Source organism: Anomaloglossus baeobatrachus, chromosome 9 (genome assembly GCF_048569485.1).
Source record: "Anomaloglossus baeobatrachus isolate aAnoBae1 chromosome 9, aAnoBae1.hap1, whole genome shotgun sequence".
Classification (NCBI taxonomy): Eukaryota; Metazoa; Chordata; class Amphibia; order Anura; family Aromobatidae; genus Anomaloglossus; species Anomaloglossus baeobatrachus.
Genome location: NC_134361.1, coordinates 43394201 through 43411559, shown reverse-complemented (window position 1 = coordinate 43411559; position 17359 = coordinate 43394201). Strand labels below are relative to the sequence as shown.

The following is a 17359-nucleotide window of genomic DNA, read 5'->3' as shown; positions in this document are numbered from 1 at the left end:
GCCCCTGAGCATGGTAGTGCCCGCTCATCACTAGTTACGAGTAGAGAGCCCCTGAGCATGGTAGTGCCCGCTCATCACTAGTTACGAGTAGAGAGCCCCTGAGCATGGTAGTGCCCGCTCATCACTAGTTACGAGTAGAGAGCCCCTGAGCATGGTAGTGCCCGCTCATCACTAGTTACGAGTAGAGAGCCCCTGAGCATGGTAGTGCCCGCTCATCACTAGTTACGAGTAGAGAGCCCCTGAGCATGGTAGTGCTCGCTCATCACTATTTATATCCCATTCTTTATTCATGGCAGTGTCTTAGGCAAAATTGTGAGTGAGCCCCTCCATGGATGGGAAGCCCCCACACATAAGTGGTCTCAGGATACGCCACTGTTGGCAGACACAGGACTCACCTTTTCTTCTCCAGACAATCATTCTTCCAGATATCCCAAACAGTCTAATGGGGGCTTCATCAGAGAAAACAGCTTTTCCCCAATCCCCTGCAGTCCAATCTCTGTATTTCCAAAGCTTTTTTCGCAAGGTTTTTCTTAGGCAATTATGCAAAATTGTGATAAAAATGATAAAAATGCAACATTTTGCTGCAAAAAAAACCCTTTGTGAAAACCTCATACATTGCGTGAGTAATGCAAATATTCCAATCGCAGTAATATTGCTAAAAAGAGCAAAAAAATATCTTTTGTTATTAATTTAAAGGTTTTCTACGCATTGATTGCACGTCGTATCCTCATAAACCTGTAATTATAATATCTATTCATTCTCTATAAGGCATAAATCCAGTAACAATAAAACGTGAAACCAGTGTACAAGTGACGGTGTGACAATAGGACTTTACGTGCCAATGAACATTTATTTCCAGGGCTTCGGGGATTGCAGGGCACAACCTGCTGGCCACACACTGGAATTGTCTCTTTGCACCATGTAAGAAACTACAACTCCCACAATGCAATTGGGCAGAAGCAGGGAGGTGAGGGGGTGGCTGTGTATGTGCTGTGCCTGGAACAGCTGACAGCAGCCTGTGTAAGGTGAATGGAAACCATTACCCCAGAGAGAGGGGCTGGAACTAGATTCCTGCAGGTGATGGAGGAGAATGATCCCATCCTTACCTTGCCATAGAGGGATGGATAAGAGGATGATGATGGTGCTGGAGACGATGGGAAGATTGTGAAAATTGGTGCACGTCTACATACCGGGTGCTATCTCTGCTTTAAGTCCTTGAATGGTTGCAAGAGATCATCTTTCCTTGACAGATCGGACCCCCAAATGTTGACTTGTGAGGTACGTGATCTACTGTATTGTATATGTTAATATTCTATTTAGAAACCTAGATGTATAAAATATACATTGCCGTACTCGTAATAATATCCAAACTGCTAATATCATGTCAGGTGATCTCTATATAGACCCCATACTTTCTGATCCCACTGATATGATCTTTATTTTGACCCAGCTCTGGCCAATCCCACTCATATGAGCTTTATTTTGACCCGGCTCTGGCCAATCCCACTCATATGAGCTTTATTTTGACTAGGTACTGGCTGATCGCACTCAGATGATCTTTATTTTGACTAGGTACTGGCTGATCGCACTCAGTTGATCTTTATTTTGACTAGGTACTGGCTGATCCCACTCAGATGATCTTTATATTGACCCGGCTCTGGCCAATCCCACTCATATGATCTTTGTTTTGACTAGGTACTGGCTGATCACACTCAGATGATCTTTATTTTGATCCAAAACTGGCCGATCCCACTCAGATGATCTTTATATTGACCCGGCACTCTCTGATCCCACTCAGATGGTCCTTATTTTGACCCAGTACTCTCTGATCCCACTCAGATGGTCTTTATTTTGACCCAACACTGGCTGATCCCACTCAGATGGTCCTTATTTCGACCCAGTACTCGCTGATCCCACTCAGATGGTCCTTATTTTGAACCAGTACTTGTTGATCCCACTCAGATGGTCTTTATTTTGACCCTGCCACTGGCTGATCCCACTCAGATGGTCTTTATTTTGACCCTGCCACTGGCTGATCCTACTCAGATGATCTTTATTTTGACCTGGCCCTGGCTGATCCCACTCAGATGATCTTTACTTTGACCCAGTACTCTCTGCTCTCACTCAGATGATCTGGCCCTCGCTGATCCCACTGAGAGGTCCTTATTTTTGCCTGGTACTCTCTGATCTCACTCAAATGATCTTTATTTTGATATGGCCCTGGCTGATCCAACTCAGATGGTCCTTATTTTGACCCAGTACTCTCTGATCCCACTCAGATGGTCTTTATTTTGACCCATCACTGGTTGTTCCCACTCAGATGATCTTTATTTTGACCCCGGCACTGGCTGATCCCACTCCTATCATCAGATCTCTGATCGGACACCAGTGGATTTTCTATCAGATAGTATCTGCTTAGTAATTTGCCTTCTGCCTCTATATTATATATTGGATCCCAGTGTGGTCGTGTCTGACCATGAGATATCTCATTTTTGGAAACGCAAAAGTCAACAATCCTAATCATGATCTCCGATCAGATCTCTATATATGATACATTGTTTGTTACATATCTACTGATCCGTTCCCCTAAAAAGTACATGCATGGATAGCATGTAACAAAGTGTAACCCTAATCCCCGAGACAATGCTGTGTGACAGGTAGCCGGCCAGTGTCAAACAGCAGCATCGGATTTCTATAGATCAACTAAGCACAGACGCAGGTTTAACCCTTCCCAGATCTCGTGATCGAGAAGGAAGTGCTTTGGTAAACACCGGCTCATTATTAAATGAGTGCGGGAACGTGGGTAGAAAACAAGATGTTCCTCACCACCTTGAAGATGTCTTTGATCATGTTAATGAGGATTTAACATCTAACTTTTTCTTATCCCTCACAGATCCTGTTTGAAGCTTTCCGAGTCTTGAACTTCCAGGTTTCATAAACTGTAGACAGTCACCTAATTCTCCTGAAATTTTAAGAAGTCTCCTCCCAGATGTGCCGGAAACATTTGGTTTGGTCTAAACCATTTTACTAATCCAGTTCGCTGTCCAGAATGCGAATTTTGGCAGATGAATGGAATGAAGAGTAATGGAGTTGATCCCTGGTTTGTTCGGGGACCACTTTATGTACAACTGGTCTCGGATGCTTTTAAATCTCTTCATTATGGGAATATGTACATTGGACAAGTTCAACCTTGGGATTAAAATGAGATCTTGATCGTCAGATATGGATGGGTTTCCAAAACCTGAGACCATGTTGTGGCAAAACTCTAAAGACCCAAAGGAAAATGGAACATGGCACGATACGGAGGGTTATGGAGGCTCTAATCCTTTGTGGACAGCTGTTTTTGATTACGAGGCCACAGCGGAAGAAGAACTAACATTAAGGAGGGGTGACTTGGTGGAGATACTCTCCAAAGATTCTACAGTATCTGGCGATGAAGGGTGGTGGACTGGAAAAGTTAGAGACAAAGTGGGTATCTTTCCGAGCAACTATGTGGTCAGCGACCTTAAATATACCAGCTGGCAAGCCACCGTGAAGGACTTCCCTCATCCGCTGCAGATAAAGTTTGAGGAGCTGGATTTGGAGGAAATCATCGGGGTGGGAGGTTTTGGGAAAGTCTACAAGGGCATATGGCGAGGAGAAGAGATGGCAGTTAAGGCGGTACGACATGACCCAGACGAAGATATCAACGTAACGGCAGAAAATGTCAGACAAGAAGCCAAATTGTTTTGCATGCTGCATCATCCCAACATTATAGCCTTGAAAGGAGTATGTACGACACCTCCGCATCTTTGCTTGGTCATGGAGTATGCAAGAGGTGGACCACTACATCGGGCCTTGGCTGGTAAAAAAGTACCAGCTCATGTACTGGTCAACTGGGCTGTACAGATCGCACGAGGCATGAAGTATCTTCACAGCGAGGCCATTGTACCCATTATCCACAGGGACCTGAAGTCCAGCAATGGTAAGTGTCTATGGAGAGAGGCGGCGACCATAGTTTTATGTGGGTGGATGATGGTTTGCGGTTCTAATCTGCCTCTCCCTCCTTGAAATTCGCTCTTGGCCTTTTTTTGTAAACGTCATCGTTTAAAGGTCAGATATAGCCTATGGCCCGAAATTCAGAACATGCCATCATTCATGATATTGGTTCTGTAGAAGACCATGTTCATATATCCTCGTTAAAGGGATAGAGAATCTATGTAATGACTTTTCTTTTAATAAATGACCAAGCTCCTTGGACTAAATAGGCCCAAGAGGCTTAAAGGGAACCTGTCACCAGATTTGGCTCCTATAAGCTGCGGTCACCACCAGTGAGCTCTTATATACAGCATTCCACAATACTGTATATAAGAGCCCAGACCGCTGTGTAGAACATAAAAATCACTTTTATTATACTCACCTAGGGGGCAGTCCGGTGTGATGAGCGTCGCTGTTCTCCGGTCCGGCGTCTCCTCTCTGCTACAATCTCCGTCCTCCTTCTACCCAGCCCAGTGGTGATAATGCGTTCTACGTCATCCACACAGGCCAGCATTGAGGTCCTGCGCAGGTGCACTTTGATCTGCCATGCAAAGTACTGTAATGGGCAGGCATGAGGAAAGGGTAAAGACCGCCCGCGCATGCGCACTACAATACGTTGATCTGCCCCCCAGCAGTATAGATCACAGTGCGCCTGCGCAGGACCTCATTGCTGGCCTGTGTGGATGAAGTAGGACACGTCCTACACACTGGGCAGTATAGAAGGAGGATGGCGATCGCAGAAGAGAGGAGGCGCCAAACCAGAGAGCAGCATCACCCATCGGACCAGACCGCCCCCTAGGTGAGTATAATAAAGGTGTTTTTTACGTTATACACAGCGGCCTGGGCTCTTATATACCATATTCTGGAATACTGTATATAGGAGTTCACTGGTGGTGGCTGCAGCTTATAGGGGCCAAATCTGGTGACAGGTTCCCTTTAATTAGATTGATATTTAAGATTTTCAGATGGGTTTTTTTCCCCTTAGAACATACAGTATGACACCTTTTATGACAGAGACAATTATTGGGGAAAAAGTATTAAAAAATAAAAATTAAAAAAAAACAGTGTACAATTGTATAAAATAAATGGAAAAAAAGAAATTAATAAATTATACCCTTCCGAGTGATGAGTTAAAATATTAATATAAAATTATGGTAAAAAAAAGTAAAAGCCCTAATTATCCCCTGCGCATTCCTCTAGTCCTGAAAAAATTCTATTATTTAGGTTGTCATTTAGCAAATGTAATATTTATTCTATAATAAAAATTCATCTGAAATACAATATACTATAGGGCCATTTCTTGATTCTTTCGAATCCGTACGCAGTGTAAACTTAGACTGTATAGTTGTATAATGCAACAGATTGCGCGGAGTGGTCCAAGCTGTTGGATAAATTTGGCTCGCCTTTAGACACTTTAGTCTAAGTAACCAGCACTACGTCTAGCCATGCATCTATATCTCTGAACTCCTCGACTTGGCTGAGCGTGCATGTGTTCCCACTAGGAAAATGGAGTAAATCGGTGCCTGGCACCTCCGGCAACCGCTTGTCTCCCCAAGATCAAAAATGTTCAATCCACACCCTTCCCAACATCCGCTGGCGGTAGTCGGAAGGCCCCTGTACACATTAGGTGTTTACCTGGTCCTGCAAAATCATTAAATATCTCAAGGGCACTCTTGTTTCACTAGTTTTACTGACCAGAGGTATTGATTAAAGGATTTTTCTTCAGGCTAAATTTCTCTATGTGGCTGCAGACTAATAAATCCTGACGGTGTGCAATGTGCACACTTTTAGGATTCCACTCTGGTGCCTGCTCAAGTGGTCGTCATGTGACCCCCCCCCCAAGGATGAGATTTACATACTTGCAGTTATATGCCCACTTGCTTCTCACCTGTTTCTGTCAATAGAACATTGAGGAAAGGAGGAAAAGTTGCAAGCTGGCACATGACCTCTACTATGCAAATCGCATACTTGAGTTCAAGTGACGACCGCTTAAACAGGCAACATAGTGGAGTGTTGACAGTGTGCATATTGCACACCATTAGGATTCAGCAATCTGCAGTAAAAAAATGCATCTGAAGTCTGGAACACCCCATTAAAGGAAAGCGGTCACCAGATCTTGGCCTACACTAAAACTAGCACCTTAAGCAACGCCTGTGTTGCATTCTTTAAAGGTGCACGTTACCCCCTGACCCCCCTGTAGACCCACCAAATTCTTTATGAAACCTCTTTCCCTGTATGTAAATTGTCCGCTCCAATGGACGTCCTAATGTGCGCCTCCTGTTCTTCCTTTCGCCCTCCTCCTGTGCTGATTCACGTGGATTACGCCTCGGATGTCATCCACATAGGCGGGCAAAAATCTCGCACCTGTGCAGACATATTCCAGGCTTGCGCAGGCGCACTTCACTCTACCTAATGGCGGGCAGAGCCAAAAACATAGATGTGCTTTGCGAACTGGCGAGTTCTCAGAGCAGGCGCGAGATTTTGCCCAGCGATGTGGATGACGTCACCTGCTTCATCCACATCGCCGGGCAAAATCTCGAACCTGCACAGAGAACCTGCTGGTTAGAGCAGGTACACCTATGTTTTCGGCTCTGCCCGCAACAGGCCAGAGCAAAGTGCACCTGCGCGAGCTTGGATTATGGAGATTTTACCCACCTACGTGGATAGCATCCGAGGCGACATCCATGTCAATCAGCACAGGAGGCACAGAATACGATGCCTATCGGACTGGACTGGAAATGTTACATAAGGGGCAGAAAACTTTGTAAAGGTTTTTCTTGGGGTCTACAAGAGGGTCAGGGGGTAACATGCACCTTCATAGGATGCAGTCCAGGCAATGCTTAAGGGGCTAGTTTTAGTTTAGAAGGCCAAAATCTGGTGACAGATACCCTTAAAGCTCCTGGGTCCCAATGCAAATCTGTACCATGGACCCCACTTAGGGGTACTTTGCACGCTGCGACATCACTAGCCGATGCTAGCGATGCCGAGCGCGATAGTGCCCGCCCCCGTCACACATGCGATATCTTGTGATAGCTGCCGTAGCGAACATTATCACTACGGCAGGTTCACACGCACTTACCTGCCCTGCGACGTCGCTCTGGCCGGCGACCCGCCTCCTTCCTAAGGGGGCGGGTCGTGCGGCGTCACAGCGACGTCACACGACAGGCGGCCAATAGAAGCGGAGGGGTGGAGATGAGCGGGATGTAAACATCCCGCCCACCTCCTTCCTTCCGCATTGGTGGTGGAGGCAGGTAAGGAGATGTTCCTCGCTCCTGCGGCTTCATACACAGCGATGTGTGCTGCCGCAGGAACCAAGAACAACATCGTATCTCCTATTGCTGCGACATTATGAAAATGACCGACGCTACACAGATCACCGATTTACGACGCTTTTGCAATCGTTTATCGGCGCATCTAGGCTTTACACAATGCGACGTCGTTACCGGCGCCGGATGTGCGTCACTTTCGATTTGACCCCGACGATATCGCAGTAGCAATGTCGCAGCGTGCAAAGTACCCCTTAGGCTGGTTCCACATACAAGCCCATGCTCAGATCAGAAAACCAAACCTGCCTCCCGGGTCTCCTGACCTGAGCTCTATACCTATGAGACAAAAGACCCGGCCAGGTCTTCCGATCCGAGCACGGTCTGTTTGAGTTCAGCCTTACTATGTGCCATTTAGAATAAACGGCACAGCGGCGTTTGGTGTCGGCTACCTCTCTACCTCATATAGCTGCGCCTCTGCCATATAAACAGTTGACTACATTTTCTTTAAAAATTGTCTGAACCTTCAAAAAGTTTATTTCTATGACGGCCACGCACACACATACATACATCCTATATCTAGGTCTGATGCAAGGACATTCTCCCGACATTTGCATAATAATTGCATTAAATCTATTCTTAGGATAAAGAACATTATGTAATAATGTTTCCAAAAAAAGTGGCGCAATCCAATTTCTAAAATGAAATATTATTTGGCTTGGACTTGTCACAGTGGAACAAGCAAATGTCGTATACGTACAAAATATTCAAGCAATCAGCGTTTTTTTTTTACTTTTTTTGATACATAAAGGTTGGGGTTTTTTTGTTTCTTTCTAGCAGTCCTTTACTTTTCAGGGACAATGTATCTAATACGGTTCTAAACGGAGGCACCATAAGCACATGACATATCTACGTCTCCGCAGTATAGGTCCATACTGTTATTTCCTGGTAATAAGGATCCATACGTGTAGCTCGGCTGTGATCATATTGTATAGTCAAAACGCTTTATACTTTTTTTCTGTTTTTTGGGGGTTTTTTTACATGACGTCTGCAATTTGGTTGCACTATATAAATATATCCTAAGGCCCAGATTAATAGCGCAGGGATTGTCATACAGTAACCATTTCCTGCAAACTTAAATCCAAATAGTGTCATACATTGTCAACATAGATATATAGTATAACTACACACAGTTGTGGCCAAAACATATGACATTGACACCAACTTTGGTTTTCACAAGGTTTGCTGCTATTGTGTTTTTAGAGCTTAGTTATCACTTTTGCCTTGTGACTTGGACTTCATCATGCTGGAACAAGCATCATCACCACATTGCTCCTGGATGGTTGGGAGAAGTTACTATTGGAGGCGGTTTAGCTCCCATTCTTTATTCATGCTAGTGTTTGAGCCCCCTCCATGGATGAGAAGCCCCCACACATGAATGGTCTCAGAATGCATGCCCCCGCCATGTCGCGTCCGCCGGACTTACCTGATCATTTACGTGTGCTTCTGCCTCATTCCACTCCAAGGACCTGTGCGCACAGCTCAGGTCTCCTGGTAGTGTGCTTAGGGCGCGTGCACACCAGCCCTCCTCTTTAAAGGACCGCCACACTATTTCCAGGAAATGCCGCTCAGCCTATGGCTGAAAGACACAATGTATTTAAGGCATCCTCCCAATAGGGGAGGTGCCTGCACAATGACCTTAGTTAGTATCCCAGTCTGCTGCTAGTTAGTTGTCAGGTTCCTGTACTCCTGCCCTGTTATCCCTGTGTCCGTCACCAGTACCTGCCCTCCATTATCTATCTGTCCCTGCTGTGTCCACCATATCTGTCCGTATCCACCTGTCTGTCTGCCTCAGCCACCCCACCTGTACCTTCCTGCATCTGTGTCTATACCTGAGTCCCCGTAGTGGAGTAGATACACACTGCACTTCTGAAGGGAGGGTGCACAAGTAGGTTCCAAAACCGTATTCAAGCAAATATAAAAGACTTGGCACTCATGAGTGCCTAGTCTTCTATATATACATCAGTCCGTCTCCTGTCCTGCGGGTCAGCTGCCACAATCCCGGTCACTGCCCTGAGAGTGGTACCTGGCATCCGCCACGCGATAGGTGCTTAGTTAAGCCCTTGCCAGTAAAGGGTAAGCACAGGGCCCCCTGTGGTCCACTGGGTCCACTAACCCCGCTCACTGCCTCTACATCGGCCGTAGGTGTTACACTCACGTTTTCTCTCCAGAAAATCATTCTTCTAGATGTCCCAAACACTCTTAAGGGGAGTTCATCAGAAAAAAATATTTTATCCCAGTTCTTTATAATCTAATCCTTACTTAGGGCAGAATCTCAGTGTGTCATTGATGTTTTTCGTGGAGAGAAGTGGCTTTTTTGCTGCCCCTGTTGACACCAGGCCAGCTACCAAAACCATTGTTTCATTATGCTTATAGATGCACTGATACCTGCCTGCTGCCTTTCCTGAGCAAGCTCTGCACTGGTGTTAAACGGATCCTTTAGCTCAGGGGTGGGGAACCTCCGGCCCGCGGGCCGTATACGGCCCGTGACGACTTTTTATGCGGCCCCCGGGCACATTCCCGGGGACCATTGTGCTTTGGTGGCAGCCGCGCTTTTCCCGGCTGCCGGCCCTTTAAATCCCACAGCCTGATGCCCTGTGGGTAGATGCTAGAATGTACGGGCTCTCTCCAGATCCTGACTTCCAGGACCTGACTGCAGCCCATACATTCTAGGCTTATCCCCGGCCTGTGTGCTCTGGTGGGCGGGTAAGCAGCAAGCTGCGATAAAGTCACACAGAAGAGCTGCAGCAGGTTTACCAGCCTCCCGAAACTGTGCTGTGTGTGTGTGTGACTCTCCCTCCCCCTCACTGCGAGTACTCAACCCATCGCTGCCCCCCCCCCCCCGCTCAGTGCTGTGTACCCCCTCGTACTGTGTGTACCCCCCAATGCTGTATGTACCCCCCAATGCTGTGTGTACCCCCTCGTGCTGTGTACCCCCTCGTGCTGTATGTACCCCCCAATGCTGTGTGTACCCCCTTGTGCTGTATGTACCCCCTAGTGCAGTGTGTACCCCCTAGTACAGTGTGTACCCCCTAGTACAGTGTGTACCCCCTAATGCTGTGTGTACCCCCTAATGCTGTGTGTACCCCTTAATGCTGTGTGTACCCCTTAATGCTGTGTGTACCCCCTCATGCTGTGTACCCCCTCATGCTGTGTACCCCCTCGTGCTGTGTACCCCCTCGTGCTGTGTACCCCCTCGTGCTGTGTGTACCCCCTCGTGCTGTGTGTACCCCCTCGTGCTGTGTGTACCCCCTCGTGCTGTGTGTACCCCCTCGTGCTGTGTGTACCCCCTCATGCTGTGTACCTCCTAGTACAGTGTGTACCCCCCAGTGCTGTGTACCCCCAGGTGCTGTGTGTACCCCCTAGTGCTGTGTGTACCCCCTAGTGCTGTGTACACCCCAGTGCTGTGTGTACCCCTTCGTGCTATGTGCCCCCTAGTGCAGTGTGTACCACCTAGTGCAGCGAGTACCCCCTAGTACAGTGAGTACCCCCTAATGCTGTGTGTACCCCTTAATGCTGTGTGTACCCCCTAATGCTGTGTACCCCTTAATGCTGTGTGTACCCCCTCGTGCTGTGTACCCCCTCGTGCTGTGTGTACCCCCTCGTGCTGTGTACCTCCTAGTACAGTGTGTACCCCCCAGTGCTGTGTACCCCCAGGTGCTGTGTGTACCCCCTAGTGCTGTGTGTACCCCCTAATGCTGTGTACACCCCAGTGCTGTGTACCCCCTCAGCGCGGTGTAACCCCTCACTGCTGTCCGTGCCCCCCCTAGTGCTGTCTGTACCCCCTGGGTGATGTCTATGCCCCCCCACCAGTGCTGTCCGCACCACCTAATGCTGTCCATGCTGCCACCAGTGCTGTCCATGCCACGGTGAGTGCTGCCTGTGTCCCCCTTATGCTGTCCATGCTCCCCAGTGCTGTGTGCCACCCCTCAGTGCTCTTAACTCGCTACTGCTGTCTGTACCCTCCCACTGCTTTCTATGCTCCCCAGTCCGTGCTCTCCTATTGATGTCTATGTTCCCCCAGACCTGTCTGTCTCCCTAATGCTGCCACCCAGTGCAGTCCGTGCTGCCACCCAGTGAAGTGCGTGCTGCCACCCAGTGCAGTGCGTGCTGCCACCCAGTGCTGTGCGTGCTGCCACCCAGTGCTGTGCGTGTCCCCAGTCATGTCTGTGCCACTGCCAGGGCTGTCCATGCCCCCTACTGATGTATATGCCCCAGCCCCTCCTGTGATGTATATGCCCCAGCTCCTCCTGTGATGTATATGCCCCAGCCCCTCCTGTGATGTATATGCCCCAGCCCCTCCTGTGATGTATATGCCCCAGCCCCTTCTGTGATGTATATGCCTCAGCCCCTCCTGTGATGTATATGCCCCAGCCCCTCCTGTGATGTATATGCCCCAGCCCCTCCTGGGATGTATATGCCCCAGCCCCTCCTGGGATGTATATGCCCCAGCCCCTCCTGGGATGTATATGCCCCAGCCCCTCCTGTGATGTGTACTCCCAGTGTCTCCTGTAATTTATGCGCCCTGGCCCCTCCTGTGATGTGTATGCCCCCAGCATCTCCAGACAGAGACAAACCTGGAAAAGCAGCTGTGAGAAACAAGATGATCAATATCACCGAACATTACAATCGCACCAAAGAGAAGCAGCTCCGGCCACCACAATAGGGGTGAGTTAATCGTTTGACCAAATATAGCAGGGTTATTTTTCAGGTTGATAATGTTGTGCGGCCCCCAAAGGTTAGTAGGAAATTCCAAATGGCCCCCGGCAGTAAAAAGGTTCCCCACCCCTGCTTTAGCTAAATCCTGTTTAGGAGAGGGTCCTGGCACTCGTTGGACTTTCTTTAGTGCCCTGAAGCCTTCTTCTCAGCAACTGAACCTCTCTTTGAAGTTCTCAGTGATCCAATAAATGGTTGATTTAGGGGCAATCTTACCGCCAGTAATATCCTTGCCTTTAAATCCGTTTTTGATGCAAAGCAATAATGACTGCATGTGTTTCCTTGGTGGTAGCGATGTTTAACGGGAGGTAATAATTTCAAGCTTCAGCCCCATCTTAAAGAAATCATTCTGTCCTGATAATTCAGTCAGCAGGACAGAATGATAACAGCTGTCTTGTCCTCGTTAACACTTTCTCTGGAACCAACGTGAAAATCTATGAATTGATGTAAGTCCAGTTAGCATCAATACTGAAAAAGAAGTAGAAATGTTTTTGTGTTTTTGTTGTTTTTTGGGGGTTTTTTTGCAGTGAAGGTAATTTACATAACGGCTTTTTTTTTTCTTGCAATTTTCTAATCACTCTATATAGTAAACTAGATTTTCAAAGTTTTTAAAAAACAAAATTTGTGTCAGTTCTCAAAACCTTTGGCCACAACTTTAGAGCCACATATTGCCATATGGTGATTACAAAGGGCTAAACAGTGCCAACATGAAGTTATACAGTGCCCAGGTTGCACGTGTTCCCCTACCAGGACTACATTTTTCTACACTATGAAGGTCAATTATATTGCTTTCTTTTGGTTTATTATATAGATTGTTGAGAAATCCAGGACTAAAGGCCGCTTTACACGCTGCGACATCGCTCAAGCGATCTTGTTGGGGTCACGGAATTTGTGACGCACATCCGGTCGCTTTAGTGATGTCGTTGCGCGTGACACCTATGAGCGATTTTGAATCATCGCAAAAACGGTCAAAATCGCTCATCGGTGACATCCCCCCTATTCTCGAATATCGCTGATGCACGGTGTACGAAGTAGTTCGTCGCTCCTGCGGCAGCACACATCGCTATGTGTGACACCACAGGAACGAGGAACCTCACCTTACCTGCAGCCGCCGGCAATGAGGAAAGAAGGAGGTGGGCGGGATGTTACGTCCCGCTCATCTCCGCCCCTCCGCTTCTATTGGGCGGCGGTTCGGTGACGCTGCTGTGACGTCGCTGTGACGCTGAACGAACCGCCCCCTTAGAAAGGAGGTGGTTCGCCGGTCACAGCGACGTCGCTAGGCAGGTAAGGCTAGGTTCACATTTCCGTTGTTTTAAATCAGTCAGGTCCGTCAGCAACGGATCAGTTGTTTTTTAGATGTCAACTGACGCAACGGATGTGTTTTTTCACAGGATTATTTTCACAGGAATCCTGTGAAAAAACTGATCCGTCGCATCCGTTACATCCGCTATGCGTCCGTTTTTTGACGGATCAGTCATGATCTGTTTGTGTTTGGGACAGCCCAGTGGGTGTGCCAAACATGCTGGGCATGCTCAGTAGAGCATGACGGAATCCAGCGCTGGATTCCGTTGTAAGATGGATTACGATGGAATCCAGCACCATAGACATCCATTACAAGCTTGACGGATGGTGACGGATTCCTGCACGGTGCGTTAATTTTGACGGCCAGAAAAACGTTACATTCTGTGTTGCTCCCGCCCGGCGGTCAGTCAAAAAAACGACTGACCGCACGCAGCAGATGCAACGCAAGGTCATCAGTCGCAATCCGCCACTAATACAAGTCTATGGGACACAACGGAATCCGCTAAACGGATGCCGTTGTTTACCATAGCCGCGGATTGTGACTGATACATTTTAACAAAAATGTGAACCTAGCCTAAGTAGTGTGACGGGTCCTCGCGATGTTGTGCGCCACGGGCAGCGATTTACCCGTGTCGCACAACTGATGGGGGCGGGTACACACGCTAGCGATATCGGTCACGATATTGCAGCGTGTAAAGCGGCCTTAACACACTGAAAACAGGACACTTAAAAGGGTTGTCTCAAGATGAACTTTCAGGGGTGCCCTGTTCCTGTTCCTTCTTTCCAAGGGGCAGTACCCTCGGGAAGATTTACAGTTTGGACCAGCGGCATGGTTGTGCTGCCGATCTGAACTGTGCTCCCTCCCAGGCTGCCACGTGCTGCTTGACTCTCGTAGGGTACGTGCCCACGATCAGTGTTTACAGCATTTTGGATGCAGCGTGTTTGTGCTGTGTCCAAAATGCTGCATTGTACAGTACAAGCACAGTGGATGTGATTTATAGAAATCCCATGCCCACTGTGTGTGTACGACCCACAGCGAAAAATGACCTGCGGTGCGGCTTTCAGAGTCAATTCTTTGCTGCGGAGTCGCAAGTTTCCTCCATAGGGAGAACACAAGCAAGAGACCGCAGCACCCTGAAACCTGATCGTGGGCACGAGCAGCTGCAGTCTCCTGCAGAGGAGACACGCGGCCCCGCAGGTCAGGACCCACTGCGTACAGGACACAGTGGGTCCTTATCTTGGGCAATGGGCGCGTACCCTAAGACTACTTTCACACCAGTTTTTTTCCATCAGTCACAATCTGGAAAAAAAACGGATAAAACGGATCCGGCGCCAGATCCGTTTTATCCCCATTGATTTGTATTAGCACCGGATTGTGCTGGATGGCATTGCGTTGCATCCGGCTTTTGCCGGATCCGGCGTAATTGGCTAATGCGGCGGCCGGATGGAACGTCTCTTGTAACATTTTTTGTCTCTGATAAAAAACTGCATCAGGTGCGATACGGTGTGATTTACAATGGAAACCTATGGACACCGGATCCGGCGTAATGCGGCAAAAAACAGATGCGGCCGCCGGATCCGTTTTTAAACTGCGCACGCTCCAATTTATTGTAAAAAACGGACCCAGCAAAAAAAACGGACGAAATGGCTGCAAAAAACGGATGCGCCGGATCAGTTTTTGACGGATCAGGTATACCGGATATGTAAAAAAAAAAAAAAAAGGATCAGGCGCATCTGTTTTTGCATCTTCTGCGCCGGATCCGTTGCATCAGGCACACGCCGGATTGTGCCTAATGCGAAAAAACTGATGTGTGAAAGTAGCCTAAAAGCCTGCAAGGTGGCCAGGACCCTAAGCAATGAGCTGTATGCTGCAAAATTAAAAATCCCCTTGTTCTTGAAATCAGGGAGAATTTTTAATAAGGGATAAATTGCTAAATTGCTTTTTTTTTTTTTTACAAGCACTTTGCAGCTTTATGAACTTGGATGATGAACTTGATGATCGCTGGATCTGCTGGGATAAACAAGAGGTCATTTTTTAATATACTTTTTTTTTTTCCCTTGAAAATCCACTTCTGGGTCCCCCCTCTCAAAGAAAAAAGTCCCTTTATAAATCTTCATCCATCCACCTGATTTCTCTGTGATTATTTATCGACAGCGGCTCATCAGGCAGGTGTTTGGGACATAGTCAATCCCAGTGCCCGGGGCAGCATGAGAGATAAATAACTATGGCCCTGGACTCAGTACAATAGTCTTATAGCAGGGTAGGAGAGTCGCCTCGCTGTATACCTGTGCAAAGCGTAGACCTGTTATTACTACAGCAATAATGCAGCCCCCCCCATCAAAAAATAAAGTTTATACTTGTTTTATCCGAGAAAATGTGTGTCCTGAAGTATAAACACTCTGTGGCTCCACAATCCTACACCACTGAGCAGTGTCCATATCATGTGAGCAGTGACTTTTTCTGGCCTTGTTATAACTATGTTGTGTCATGGTGTAGTAACAGTGCCCTTCTCTGGCCTAGTGGAGGTGTCCATGTCATGGTGTATTAGCAGTGCCCTTCTCTGGTCTAATGGAGGTATCCATGTCATGGTGTAGTAGCAGTGCCCATATCTGGCCTAGTGTAGGTATCCATGTCATGGTGTAGTAGCAGTGCCCATATCTGGCCTAGTGTAGGTATCCATGTCATGGTGTAGTAGCAGTGCCCATATCTGGCCTAGTGGAGGTATCCATGTCATGGTGTATTAGCAGTGCCCTTCTCTGGTCTAATGGAGGTATCCATGTCATGGTGTAGTAGCAGTGCCCATATCTGGCCTAGTGTAGGTATCCATGTCATGGTGTATTAACAGTGCCCTTCTCTGGCCTAGTGGAGGTGTCCATGTTATGGTGTAGTAGCAGTGCCCATATCTGGCCTAATGGAGGTACCCATGTCCTGGTGTATTAGCAGGACCTTTCTCTGACCTAATGGAGGTATCCATGTCATGGTGTAGTAGCAGGGCCCTTCTCTGGCCTAATGGAGGTATCCCTGTCATGGTGTATTAGCGGTGCCCTTCTCTGGCCTAATGGAGGTATCAATGTCATGGTGTAGTAGCAGGGCCCTTCTCTGGCCTAATGGAGGTATCAATGTCATGGTGTAGTAGCAGGGCCCTTCTCTGGCCTAGTGGAGGTGTCCATGTCATGGTGTATTAGCAGGGACCCTTCTCTGGCCTAATGGAGGTATCAATGTCATGGTATAGGAACAGTGCCCTTCTCTGGCTTAGTGGAGGTGTCCATGTCATGGTATAGTGTCAGCGACCCATGTAGTAGTGCCCATATCGTGTCAAGGTGTAGTAGTGCCGTGTGAGGGGGAGGTGTGCGCTGCACAGCTTCAGTATCAGTACACACTGACCTTTCACACACTCCTCTCTCCTGAAACCTGTTTGACTTTCTCCTTTCTGTCGGCATTAACCCTTACAGTGCCACAACACCATTCACTTGTTATTTTAGGTACTGACGCACCCCACAATAATTGGGGTGAACAAGTGACACTTCATTATTGGTGTATTAAGACTCTCAGTGGGGGTGTGAATTACTTTTCTGGAGGTGAAATATTTTGTGTTGTGAGGTTGTCAGGAGGGGTTAATTCCTCCCAGGCTTCCCGTCATTTGTATATACCCGGCCATTCTTTTGCATAAATGTTCTACTCTAGACAGAGTGACTGTATTGACATAGTAAATTGCCGCTGGAGAGATCTAGGTTTGCCATGTCTCTGCAGGTACCTGAGGCCGTACACATTGATTGAGGGGCAGTAGAGAGAAGAAAACGTCAGGGCTGACAATGACCATGATCTTGTCTACAGAAATATATACAGTGCTGGCCAAAAGTATTGGCACCCCTGCAATTCTGTCAGATAATACTCAGTTTCTTCCTGAAAATGATTGCAATCACAAATTCTTTGGTATTATCTTCATTTAATTTGTCTTCAATGAAGAAAAAAAAATGTCATAAAGCCAATTTGGATATAA

The 17359-nt window shown here is 47.5% G+C and overlaps 1 protein-coding gene across 1 annotated transcript in view; it reads left to right on the top strand.

Moving 5' to 3' along the window:
* Positions 1-971: 971 nt before the first annotated feature.
* The window catches only part of MAP3K10 (mitogen-activated protein kinase kinase kinase 10), a 55898-nt gene continuing 39510 nt past the window's right edge, over positions 972-17359 (top strand). The window contains exons 1-2 of the mRNA XM_075323657.1: positions 972-1278; positions 2894-3964. Coding sequence (XP_075179772.1) covers positions 3223-3964 — 742 coding nt within the window. The 5' untranslated portion in view covers positions 972-1278; positions 2894-3222. The remainder of the gene's footprint in view (positions 1279-2893; positions 3965-17359) is intronic.